Raw genomic sequence first — 13,728 nt, 5'->3', positions numbered from 1 at the left:
TTTTTGCTCATATGTTAAGGCTGGGGGACCCAGTATATGTTTTCTGTAATCAGCCAGACAAGTGCCATGAAAAACTTTTTCCCAGTAATTGAAGCACATTACAAAGTTATATAACTCTGTAATATGCTTCAATCACCAATCTGCCTCCCCTCCCTGTCTTTTCCCCCCTCCACCCCCCACCAGGAAGTGTCCTAACTCACACAGACCTAATGACTGCCGTCACCGTCACCAGGCAGCACCTTCTTATGAGGATGAGTCATTAGCAGGAGGGCTGGTCTAGCTCCTGTTACAGCAGCCCCCCCCCCCCCTCCCCAGTCCAAGTGATGGCTTGCAGTTGTTCAGCCAATGGGAGCTGAGCAAGCTGAGTCACCTGACAAGGCAGGGGAGGGGGGGGGGCTGCTGTAACAGGAGAAGGAGCTGAGAGAAGAGCTTGGTGACGGTGACGACAGTAATCAGGTCTGTGTGAGTCAGGACACTTCCTGGTGGAGGGTGGAGGGGGGAAAAGACAGGGAAGGGAGGCAGATAGGTGATTGAAGCATATTACAGAGTTATATAACTTTGTAATGTGCTTCAATTACTGGGAAAAAGTTTTTCATGGCACTTGTCCTTTAAGCCTTTGTACTTGTCTCTAAAAGGCAGATTTTGTCCTGCTCATCACAGCAGGAAAGGAGGCACATGGAAGTGCAGGGAACCGTGACGTTAGAAGCAAAAATTAGGAGTTTTCAGCTCTTCAATAGGCGGATATAAAATACAGCTTTAGTATGGCTGCATTTAAAAACTAATACCAACGCATTTTAAGTCGTTTTTCTCGTAGTCTCTGATTCACTGACACTTCTGGTCCTGTCTCTGGTTCACCGCTTATGACTTGGATGATGTTTCCTACCTCAAGAACTGACTATTTACTCACTGCCTAATATATCCTGCCCCCATTTTAATTTCCTAAATATCTAGAAATCCTTACAAGTTCATATATTTTATAATAAGTTCAAAACGTGTAGAATATTATTTTTTTTATTTATATGTTGCTGTAGGGCAAAACAATCAGTATTGTTCTTTATTCTAAAAAAAAAAAAAAAAAAAAAGAAAAAAGTTTTGCCTGCTCTAAAATGTAAAGAAAAAAAATGATTTCTGTGACAATGGATGCAGCATCACAAAATGTAAAAGAAAAGAAAAAAAAAGAAATATCCCTCATACCTGATTAGTGCATCGCTCATGGATCATGGCAACCGTTCTCTGTGCTGTTTATATATGGTCGATCCAGATGTTCTGGGAATTTATTCTCTACTGAAAACTGATAATTGGCACTTTGAATTATTTTTGGCTCTGATCACTATGGGATATTGTTAACTTAATTGAATGCTATAATAGCATAAAGGTTATACAGGAAAAGTCTTATTATATAATGATCCTGTTGTTAGTTTACTATATTATACAATGTCATATTTAAGTTTTCATCTGGTTTCTGCTGTGTGCATTTTTTTAAATTTTTCTTTTACAATTTTTAAGCTAGTTCACCCTGCTGCCTGGGCATCAGCTGGCAGTGCAAACAGGCTGAATGTTAATGGACAGCCCTCCAATTATTCTCTATGGCTGAACTCAGAAACATTTGGCAGCCCCATAAAGAATGTATGGAGCAAAGGCCGCGTGGGTTTTCCATTCATTGCAGGGACGGCTGGATCCCTATTCTTAAGATCTTAAACTTGTTATGCCTTATCCTATGGATAGGGTGTATGTGGTCGTGTCCTGTTAGTTTTTTGCCTGAATCAGTTCTGCAACTCCTATCATTTATACCCATCCTAGGTGTATAGTTGCTCACTCATACTGCTGGTTGAAGTCACCCTTAGTGAGTGGTTGCTCAATCTTCCCGCATGTACTATTGCTCCTATCTTCTCATATTCTATATTTATAGAGCAAAATAATGCTCAATATGGTCCAATCAACTAAATCTCCCCATAAGGAAGAATGGTGAATTGTACATTACAAGAAAATATGCTAGGTTGTGATGAAAAATCCTGTTCACTGATGTTGCTGTATAATGTATTTTATTGCATTGCACAGTATGGGTGTCATGAATGGAACTTTGGCGCAGTCCTCAGTGCGTAAGGTACGACCGAGACTGCGATTTTGGCCATAATATTCCATTTATTCTGTGTTTTGTTTGCCTTTGTTTTTACCCTGTCTGAACTGTGTCTTATTCCTTCTGGTCTGCTAATTGTTTTCCCTGCCCCACCCGTGTCTGTGCTTCTAAGTTTGCTCTGGTCATGTAGCAGTTAACCTGCCTTTGCCTCAGTGATTGACAGCTGCCCCCTCTGGTGCCATGACTACGGTAGAGGATCTTGCTATGCAGGTGGAGGGGGTGTCAGGCCTGGTAGTCAAGCTGGCTAACCAGGTCAATATGCTGATAGACATGGACCTAGTCACCCAAGTGAAGGGTTTGGCAGTACTGGTAGCTGAGCTGGCTGATAAAGTTTGTGTCCTTACAGCTAATCAGGCTGGTGCTGTGGCACCCCCAGTGGTAGTGCAATCTGCTAAGGCCACAATGTTGCTTCCAGACCGGTTTTTGGGGAATAGAGACAAGTTTGAGACCTTTAAGAATTCTTGTTTGCTGTATTTCCGTGTCAATCACTTCCCTACAGAGCAGTAAAAAGTGGCTATTGTTGTCTCATTGTTGCAGGGAGATCCCCAGGCCTGGGCTCTTAAACTCCCTCCTGAGGCTGAGGAGTGGAGCGATTTAGAGCACTTTTTTCTTTCTCTGGGAGCCATCTATGCCCAACCAGATCATGTGGGTCTAGCTGAGACACAGTTATTGACTATTCGCCAGGGCAAGAGACCAGTCGAGGATTACTGTGCTGAATTTAGACGACATAGTGTGACCACCGGGTGGTGTGAGGCTGCGCTTAAAGCATTGTTTAAGCAGGGGTTGTCGGATGGCATTAAAGATGCCTGGACAGGTCATCCAGATCCCCTTACCCTGAAGCAGGCCATGGCTTTGGCGGTACGCATAGATCGCAGGCTCAGGGATAGGCAAAAGGAGAAAGCAGGTCCTGACGTTTCTAAACCTTCTGTCTCTCCATCTCTGTCTTTGAAAAAATCTGTCCTTCCCTCTGATTACATCGAGGATGAACCCATGCAGTTGGGAGTTATAGGCATCAGGACCAGACGTGAACATCGGAGATTATATGGACTCTGTTTCTACTGCGGTGATGACGGACACTTCATTTGCCACTGTCCCAAGCGTCCCCTGCGGCCAGAACGTCAGCGTCCAGGTGACAACCAGGAGAGTCACCTGGGCGCACAGGTACCTCAAAGTGGTGTGGGTATACATTGTTGCTCTGCTAAACCTAGTGTGAAATCTATGTGTCCAGCCAAAAATGACACTGTAATTTTGAATAATTGCAACATGGAAGCTGAGTCTGTGTCTGATGCCAGTAGCATAATTGGTGATATCGAGCCTGTCAGTGAACCTTTAGTCAGTCACCTGGATGCCTCTGCTGATGAGTGGGAGACGGACAGTGACATCTCCAGTGACAATCAAACATGTGTTGTAAGAGGTAATTTTCCACCCATTCCTGGTACGTCTAATGAGGGTCCGGTGGCCCCTCATAAAAGGGGGGGTACTGTCATGAATGGAACTTTGGCGCAGTCCTCAGTGCGTAAGGTACGACCGAGACTGCGATTTTGGCCATAATATTCCATTTATTCTGTGTTTTGTTTGCCTTTGTTTTTACCCTGTCTGAACTGTGTCTTATTCCTTCTGGTCTGCTAATTGTTTTCCCTGCCCCACCCGTGTCTGTGCTTCTAAGTTTGCTCTGGTCATGTAGCAGTTAACCTGCCTTTGCCTCAGTGATTGACAGCTGGTCCCTCCTATTTAAGATTTCAGCTTCTGCCTGTGCCTTGCCGGTTATTGACTTAGTCTCTGCCTGCTTGTGGTTCTGTTTCTGTGCTTCTCCTGAATTCTGCTTAGTATCTTTTGACCTCGCTTGCTTGCCGCCTGCCCCCGACCACATTTCCTGTTATTTGACTACTCTTTTGGATCCTGATTTTGTACCTTTGCTGCCAGACTGTTGTTACCCGGATTGCTGACCTTTCTTATTGTGTTTGTTCGTTTTGTCTTATCTATTGTTTCACGTATCCAGGCCAGGGATCGCCGCCAAGTTGTCCGCTGCCATTTTAGGGCAGATTGCTGCAATTAGGTAGGGACAGTGGGAGGGGCTGAGCTCAGGGCTCACTGTCTCGTTGTGTTTGGTGTGACTGGTCCTGACAATGGGACTATATTGCTATACATAAAATTATGCATCCCATATAGTCAGGGCCGTTTTAATACATTGGTGGGCCCAGTGCACAGCCCTCAAGAGTGGGCCCCCCCTTCCCTTTCTGCACATTGTATAATGTACTGAATTTGCCCCCACACTGTATCAAGAGTCCCAATACATACAGTAGTTACCTTATAACACTATTTCCACTATACAGTGATTACATATTACATAAAAACTGCACTAAAAAAACAGAAAGATATCACCAATGATACCATTACATAATACCGCCACATCATGACCCCTAGCACTACAACGCTATAACAGAGTGCAGTTACATCCAGTGACTCACCAGGGGCGTCTTCTCCGATCAGAGTCTGTCACCTTTTCTTTTTCTCTCCATCCAGCCTGGGCCACCTTGGAGTCTTCTCCTGGCTGTGAATCTTCTCTCCAGAATCTGCCAGACAAATATTTTAGGCTCCAACACATACAGTAGTTAGGTCCCTTATACCCCTATACAGTAGTTACACCCCTCTGTACCCCTACATAGTTACACCCCTCTGTGCCTCCATAGTTTTAAGGTGTCCCTGTAGTATATAGCCCCTCATGTGCTCCTCCAGTTATATACAGCCCTCCTGTGCGCTCCCCCATTAGTATATAGCCCCCCCGTGCTCTCCCACAATACTATATAGCCCCCCTGTTCTCTCCCACAATAGTATATAGCCCCCCTGTGCTCTCCCCCAATAGTATATAGCCCCCTGTGCTCTCCAATAGTATATAAACCCCTATGCTCTCCCACAATAGTATATAGCCCCCCTGTGCTCTCCCCCAATAGTATATAGCCCCCCTGTGCTCCCCCCCAATAGTATATAGCCCCCTGTGCTCTCCCCAATAGTATATAGCCCCCCTGTGCTCTCCATAATATATAGCCCCCCTGTGCTCTCCCCCATAGTATATAGACCCCTGTGCTCCCCAATAGTATATAGCTCCCTGTGCTCCCCAATAGTATATAGCTCCCTATGCTCCCCAATAGTATATAGCTCCCCTGTGCTCCCCAATAGTATATAGCTCCCCTGTGCTTCCCCATAGTATATAGCTTCCCTGTGCTCCCCATAGTATATAGCTTCCCTGTGCTCCCCAGTAGTATATAGGTCCCCTGTGCTCCCCCATAGTATATAGCTCCCCTGTGCTCCCCCATAGTATATAGCTCCCCTGTACTCCCCATAGTATATATAGACCCCTGTGCTCCCCAGTAGTATATAGTCCCCTGTGCTCCCCCATAGTATATAGCTCCCATGTGCTCCCCCATAGTATATAACTCCCCTGTGTTCCCCATAGTATATAACTCCCCTGTGCTCCCCCATAGTATATAGCTCCCTGTGCTCCCCCATAGTATATAGCTCCTCTGTGTTCCCCCATAGTATATAGCCCCCTGTGCTCCCCAATAGTATATAGCCCCCTGTGCTCCCCCATAGTATATAGCCCCCCTGTGCTCCCCCATAGTATATATCTCCCCTGTGCTCCCCCATAGTATATAGCTCCCCTGTGCTCCCCCATAGTATATAGCTCCCCTGTGCTCCCCGATAGTATATAGCTCCCCTGTGCTCCCCCATAGTATATAGCTCCCCTGTGCTCCCCCATAGTATATAGCTCCCCTGTGCTCCCCCATAGTATATAGCTCCCCTGTGCTCCCCCATAGTATATAGCTCCCCTGTGCTCCCCCATAGTATATAGCTCCCCTGTGCTCCCCAGTAGTATATAGCCCCCTGTGCTCCCCCATAGTATATAGCTCCCCTGTGCTCCCCAGTAGTATATAGCCCCCTGTGCTATCCCACAGTATATAGCTCCCCTGTGCTCCCCCATAGTATATAGCTCCCCTGTGCTCCCCTATAGTATATAGCTCCCCTGTGCTCCCCATAGTATATAGCCCCCTGTGCTCCCCAGTAGTATATAGCCCCCTGTGCTCCCCAGTAGTATATAGCTCCCCTGTGCTCCCCAGTAGTATATAGCTCCCCTGTGCTTCCCCATAGTATATAGCTTCCCTGTGCTCCCCATAGTATATAGACCCCTGTGCTCCCCAGTAGTATATAGTCCCCTGTGCTCCCCCATAGTATATAGCTCCCCTGTGCTCCCCCATAGTATATAGCTCCCCTGTGCTCCCCATAGTATATAGACCCCTGTGCTCCCCAGTAGTATATAGTCCCCTGTGCTCCCCCATAGTATATAGCTCCCCTGTGCTCCCCTATAGTAGATAGCCCCCTGTGCTCCCCCATAGTATATAACTCCCCTGTGCTCCCCCATAGTATATAGCTCCCTGTGCTCCCCCATAGTATATAGCTCCTCTGTGTTCCCCCAAAGTATATAGCCCCCTGTGCTCCCCAATAGTATATAGCCCCCCTGTGCTCCCCCATAGTATATAGCCCCCCTGTGCTCCCCCATAGTATATATCTCCCCTGTGCTCCCCCATAGTATATATCTCCCCTGTGCTCCCCCATAGTATATAGCTCCCCTGTGCTCCCCCATAGTATATAGCTCCCCTGTGCTCCCCCATAGTATATAGCTCCCCTGTGCTCCCCCATAGTATATAGCTCCCCTGTGCTCCCCCATAGTATATAGCTCCCCTGTGCTCCCCCATAGTATATAGCTCCCCTGTGCTCCCCCATAGTATATAGCTCCCCTGTGCTCCCCCATAGTATATAGCTCCCCTGTGCTCCCCCATAGTATATAGCTCCCCTGTGCTCCCCATTAGTATATAGCCCCCTGTGCTCCCCCTTAGTATATAGCTCCCCTGTGCTCCCCCATAGTATATAGCCCTCTGTGCTCCCCCATAGTATATAGCCCTCTGTGCTCCCCCATAGTATATAGCCCCCTGTCCTCCCCCATAGTATATAGCCCCCTGTGCCCCCCCCCCCATAGTATATAGCTCCCCCTCCCATATAACATTGAAAAAAACAAACACTTACTCACCTAGGTCCACGCGTTCCTCTTCTCTTCCCTCTTGTGGCCGCACTTCCTGCGGTCACAAGAGGTTGCACTCCCCTTACCCTCGCGCCGACGCTCCAGTGACGTCGGGCGCTAAAGGGAGAGTGCGGCTTCTTGTGACCGCAGGAAGTGCGGCCACAAGAGTGACTGACAGGGAGGGAGCCAATGGCTCTCTCTCTGTCAGTAACGCTGCCGCTGAAGCGCCGCAGCGGCAGCAGGCGGGCGGGGGCAGCGGCGGACGGGGGGGGGCCCTGCAGGGGGCGCCATGGAGGGGTAAGTAGATTACCCATCCATGGCGCTCCCCCCTGACAGGCTGGTGGCCGGAGCCCTGTGCGACCACATTGGTCGCACATAGCAACGGCCGGCCTGCTCGGGGGGGCCCCTTTAACCAGTGGGCCCGGTGCACGTGCACCATGTGCCCTCTGGTTAAAGCGGCCCTGCATATAGTCCTCCCCTTGTGCACAGGGGGAGAGCTAATGAATCATTGCCAATGGGGCATCCATTTCCTGTGATAGTAGATGGCACTAGGAATGGGGATGTTGGGTGTCATCCCGTGGGAGAAGAAGGGGTCATTTAGTGGTGACCATAGTTTGGATTCCTTGTGCCAACTCTGTAGGTAGAGTTGAGCTGTGTTCATGTAACAGACTGTTCATGGCACCTCACGTAAAGTAGCAGTATGTAGTAAGGTCCATGAGTGTTAGGGCCCTATTCCACGGGACGATTATCGTTCAGATTATCGTTAAGTTGTTTGAATCTAAGCGATAATCATTCGGTTGAATAGCAGTTAACGATTAACGATCGAACGAGAAATCGTTGATCGCTTAATAAGACCTGGACCTATTTTTATCGTTGCTTGTTCGCAAATCGTTTGCATTGAATAGGACGTCGTTCGGTCGTTCACAGTAGTGACAAACGCAATAGGGACAACAAGACGACCGCAAGAACGATCATAAGTAACGATTATTGTTCCATGTAAATGGTTGAACGATTTTAGGTCTTTCCCAATAGTGGCCGTTTGGATAGTTTATCGTTAACTATTATGCGAACGATAATCGTCCCGTGGAATAGGGCCCTTAGGCCTGCTGAAACATTGCCTTAGACTGAAGCCTGAGGAGGAGTGGAGACCAAGACACAGGAGAGAGATGGGTGCTGGCTCTAGCAGCTCTTGAAGAGGCCACTTGTGTGATAGAGATAGAGGTGGTGAGAATGAAAAGTCTATTGTCTGCGGAGCAGTGCCTGCATATATTTGCTATAAACAAGCTCAGCAGAATGTAAAGGACTGGCTGCCCCAGGGCTGGCATCAGCACAGGGCTTACCCGGGCAAATGCCAGGGCCCACAGCGCCTCTAAGGGCCCAGAGAGGAAGAGGGGCCTGGTGTTCTAATGTTCAGCCTGCTCACTCTAGTGCAGGGTGAGGGGCCTAAACATCAAAAGACATAGGAGACGTAGCAGGACCTGCACACAGAGAGAATAGGGTGAAGGACCTGATCACATGACCTGAAGGTCCTCAACCTTACAGTGTGGAGAACAGCAGCAAGCTGTATGTCCGTGCTGTGTGTCCGTGTCAGTCATTGTCAGTCAGTATTAGTGTCAGTCAGTAAGTTAGTGTCAGTCAGTGTCAATAATGTGTGTTTGTGTATATTATTGGTGTCTCAAGTGATTGTGCATAATGTGTGGCTGATAGGTGCATAGTGGATGGATTAGGGGCCCGCTGAGGCTCTTTTGCCCAAGGGCCTGCAGAAACCTGGAGCCGGCCCTGGGTTGTTCCCTTATCCTAGCCAAAAGCTCAAGCAAGGGCTATATGTGGAAGCATGAGGTTCTGAAGTTGGTTGTACCAATGGCACACTGTAATGCAAACCACTGTGACCTTCCTCCGGCAGCTGGTAATGGCTTGTTTGGTACCCAGGGGGTGGTTGTACCTTGAAGAGATGGAGTAATTCTGCTCTTGTTGTTTTATGTTTAATGTAAAGTGGTAACTTACACAGTAACCCTCAGTAAGGACTTTGGTCTTGGACTGTATTAACCATACAAAGATCAGAGACCACACTGTAGCCAAATGTAATTCAAATGAGAGAAAAAGAAGACATGGCCATACATCTACATGCAATACACTGATCTCTGCTGATTTGTGTGGGTCATTAACCTAAATGGGGTAGGGCTGGGTGGTGACCACCATTGCCACAATACCGGTGCACATGGAGGGAGTGTCCCAGTGGTCCAACAACACCACTGCCACCAGACCAAGCTCCCAGCCACCATATCACAGCAACAATGGCCACTGGATTACCCCCTCTTTGGGCACTGGTGGCGATGGTGGTCACCACCCAGTAAGGTATGGTCTGGTATGGCGCTACTATCCATTCACAGTATAGTGGTATTGGTCAGGTCTGGTATGGCGGTACTATCCAGTCACAGTATGGTGGTGTTGGTCAGGTCTAGTCTGGTGGTGTTATCCAATCACAGTATGGTGGTATTGGTCAGGTCTGGTGTGGCAGTGTTATACAATGACAGTATGGTGATATTGGTCTGGTCTGGTGTGGCAATGGTAAATGTGACACTTGGAGCTATTACCTACCAATCTACCAATCCTGTGGTGAGAATTCCCTCAGACAATAAGCAGACCGCTTTAATCATTGATTCAATGTGGAAATTTGTTTATGTTTTAAGCCGTTAAAAAACATAAAAAAAACATCATTCAGACAATGTTTCTAAATGTAGAGAAATGCATGTGGCTGAAACCACACTCCAATTTCTTCCCCAGTAGTCATGTGCTGTTACCAGGATTATTGGCCATACGCCTATTGGTTACCGCATGAGGGTCTGGCATCTGCTGCATGTGGTGACGTACATAATATGATGTTCAGAAACTAGAAAATCATGATGCTATTTGGTGAGTAAAGATGGGGCGTCTGCAGGTTTAATACCTAGGGCAGCAGCAGCTCTTTATATGGCCCTGAGCGGTATGTGTAGTGTATGGAGTCAATAAGACTCTATTCACTTCCTCTAAATAACTTGGCTTGCTTCACTTATAGAGTCAAGCAGTGCTAAATAGAAATGAATGGGAACCCCACCTGGCTGAGGGATGCCACCTGCTCACTTTAGTGACCATGGAGGTCTCAGGACCTGGACCATCACCAATCGAAATTGCTGACATTTTACTACCTCTATTCCCCTTCATTAAACCACATACATGTTCAGAGTAGTCCACTCATGACTTTTCCACGTCCCCAGTGACAGGGCCGGCGCCAGCACAAGGCTTACCTGGGCAAGTGTCGGGGCCCAAACCATGTCTAGGGGCCCAGAGAGGGAGAGCGGCCCGGTTTTCTGATATTCAGCTTGCTCACTGTAGTGCAGGGTGAGAACTGAACATCAGAAGACACAGGAGACGGAGCAGGACCTGCACAGAGAGAGAAAAGGGATAAGGACCTGATCACATGACCTAAAGGTCCTCAACCTTACAGTGTGGAGAGCAGCCTGACAGAGAGAAAGAGGCAGAAGACTGAGCTGTAACTGCGGTGTGTCAATGTCAGTCAGTCAGTGTGTATGTCAATAATGTATCTTTGTACATGTTAGTGGTTTCTCACGTTATTGTGCATAGTGTGTAAATGAGGGGCCCGATGAGGCTCTGTCGCTCAAGGGCCCACAAAAACCTGGAGCCGTCCCTGCCCAGTGACACTACCAGAAATCATCATAGATATCGTATTACCAGGCCATAGTCATACAGCTCTACTTAGTTGTATATTATTTGCTACACAAAGTGCGCCTAAAAGCCAACCTGATCTCCTTGTTGCGTAGGCTGTAGATAATAGGGTTCAATATGGGGGTGAGCACTGAGTAAATAACAGCAAGAACACGGTCGTAATACAGAGAGTAACTTTTGGTAAGCCGTACATACATGAACACAATACAGGTAAAAAACAAGAGGACTACGGTCAGGTGGGACACGCAGGTGGAGAACGCCTTGATTCGGCCATCGGAGGTCTTTATTTTCAGGATAGCCAGGATTATCCTAATATAGGAAATCATTATAAAGGTGAATGTCACTAGTATAATAAAACTATTGATGACAAAATCAGCAAGAACATTATTAAATGTATCGGTACAAGCCAAGCTGAGCAACGGCGGGAAGTCACAGAAGATGTGCTGGATTTCATTACTCCCACAGAAGGGAAGTCGGGATATGAGGATGACTTCAGTAATAGGGCACAGAAAACCCAGCGTAAAGCAGATGACTATTAACTTTATAGTCATTTTGGGGGTCATAATGGACGGGTAGTGCAGTGGCTGACAAATGGCCAGATAACGGTCATAGGCCATGGTGGTCAGAAGATAGCACTCACTGGCTCCAAGAGAATGGAAGAAATACGTCTGCAAGAGACAGCTAGTCACGCCGATACTCTTCCTTGCCACCAGGAGGTTGATTAACATCTTGGGGACGGTCACTGCTGTATACCAAATTTCCAAGAAGGCTAATACACTGATAAAGAAGTACATAGGCGTGTGGAGACGCGAGTCCAGGCGTACAACGACAAATATAACCACATTGCCGGCAATGGTAAAAACGTAAACAAGAAAAAGACAGATGAAGAGCAAAGGTCCATATCTACAGAGCGTAGGGAATCCAACAAAAATGAATTCGGTGACGGTGATGCTGGTGTTCCATCGATCCATTGTGTGACCTGTAACGGAAACTATTTGCCTTATGGATTCAGAACCAGGAGACGACTATATTTGTTTGTATTTTTCTGTACATTGAGCTTATAATGTTCAATTTTTTTCTCCTTGAAACCCAGAATTAGTCCAAATTTTTGGTCAATGGTTGTACCCAACTTTAAAAGGGGATTCACACATGACAGATTTGTTGCAAAAAATGTCGACTTTAAATTAATGGAGCCTACAGAAATCAATGGGGGAGATTTATCAAACTGGTGTAAAGTAGAATTGTCTTAGTTGCCCCTAGCAACCAGTACTCTACCCTATACTGGTAAGGGGCAAGATTAGGGAAACAGCTGTCTTAATATAGGTCCACTTTCTTTCGGAGAGACCTTGACCTTGGTTAAAATCTCTAGTTTTCAAGGATTTCTAATAATTACCTACAATACTCATATACATTGAAAAGTGCCAAGTTTAATCACTACAGTACAGAACAACACTATATACTGTACAGTACATTTTAAACAAGAAATGTTCAACAAAACCAGCAATTATAGTACAGTAGTCACCAACTCCTCACTCATCCTTTACTATATACTGGCCCCCCACCCCAGCACTGTAACGGATGGGAGATGGAGGTGCACTGAATGTACTACTACTGTACTGTATATACACTCCAGCAGTCTTATAGAGTACTGTAAAGGATGGGAGATAGTGGCTCACTGCCAGTACTACTACTGTACTGTATATGCACTACCACAGTCTTATACAGTGCTGTACTGTATGTGAAGCCCACCATCCACGCGCACAAAAACATTCAGATACCGAGCAAAGTTCGAAATACGAACGTTACTTTCGGGTAAATTTTCATTCGAACACCGAACAGTTCGAATTCAGATGTGTTCGAACATCGAGGTATTGTTCAACTTGGTGAACTTTGGGGCATTTTACAATATAAAATCCACTTACCTTTAGTTTTCTGGTCAGTAAAAAATGAATTATTTTATTATATATATAATTTTTTTTAATAAAACCTGGCAGAAATATTGAATTGTTGTGTATGATGAACCCGGATGTCTCCACCACAGTATGCCACTATTGGTTTTTATATAGTCTGCAAACATCTATTGGGAATGAAGTCTTATACACAGGAGAGGAAGGTAAAGGCTTATTAAGATGTTTACTGGTGAAAATATCAATATCATTACATTGGCTTCATATTTCTAGTATAATTATAACTAATTTGGGAAATAAAATTACATTTTCCAATATTAAAAATCTGTTTTATTATTTTAAAAATTATACATCCTGTTTGATATACATAGGAAACAATCTCCACAATGTCTTTATAGGGAGAATTTATCAATGTGTTCACCAGAAAATATTTGCAGAAAGCGCAGGAAAAGTTGCACATTTTTGAGAAAATATATGATCTTAATTTTTCTTTTTAATTTAGACCAAACTCTACACAAAAAAAAACATTTATAATTTCCCCCCACTTTGTTCCTTGGTCGTCAATCTCATAGGTCTGATAAAGGTGCTAACTCCTACGAACGTGTAGTGTGCTGGTAGAAATACACAGGTGGAGAGCTGGGGGCCAGCTGAGGCTTGGAGTTCAACAAAATAGCAAACTTAGGGTTGGGATCTACGGACAGGGAGAGAAAGGAGCACTGCACCTCGCACCTATGGCTGACAATAATGCCACTTGGCTACACTTAAAAACCAACGCCAGGATGTTGGTATATAATTTGATCAAATCATATTGCCCCATGTACCACGTGCAGGTCCCCTGGTTCACATGAGTCCCTACACTAACTCACCACTGTGTCAGTCAGCGGCTG

General features: G+C 46.1%; 1 protein-coding gene across 1 annotated transcript; it reads right to left on the bottom strand.

The window, feature by feature from the left end:
* Positions 1–10,975: 10,975 nt before the first annotated feature.
* On the bottom strand, positions 10,976–11,905 carry LOC138769570 (olfactory receptor 6N2-like). Its single transcript, XM_069948133.1, has one exon. It carries the CDS (start codon positions 11,903–11,905, stop codon positions 10,976–10,978), a length of 930 nt encoding a protein of 309 aa, XP_069804234.1.
* Between the last annotated feature and the right edge of the window lie 1,823 nt (positions 11,906–13,728).

The sequence above is a fragment of the Dendropsophus ebraccatus genome, chromosome 12 (genome assembly GCF_027789765.1).
Source record: "Dendropsophus ebraccatus isolate aDenEbr1 chromosome 12, aDenEbr1.pat, whole genome shotgun sequence".
Classification (NCBI taxonomy): Eukaryota; Metazoa; Chordata; class Amphibia; order Anura; family Hylidae; genus Dendropsophus; species Dendropsophus ebraccatus.
This window is presented reverse-complemented; position numbering and strand designations above follow the sequence as displayed.

Bases quoted from the DNA above. Each gene is read 5' to 3' on its own strand.
- LOC138769570 (XM_069948133.1), bottom strand. From the start codon at position 11,905: ATGGATCGATGGAACACCAGCATCACCGTCACCGAATTCATTTTTGTT.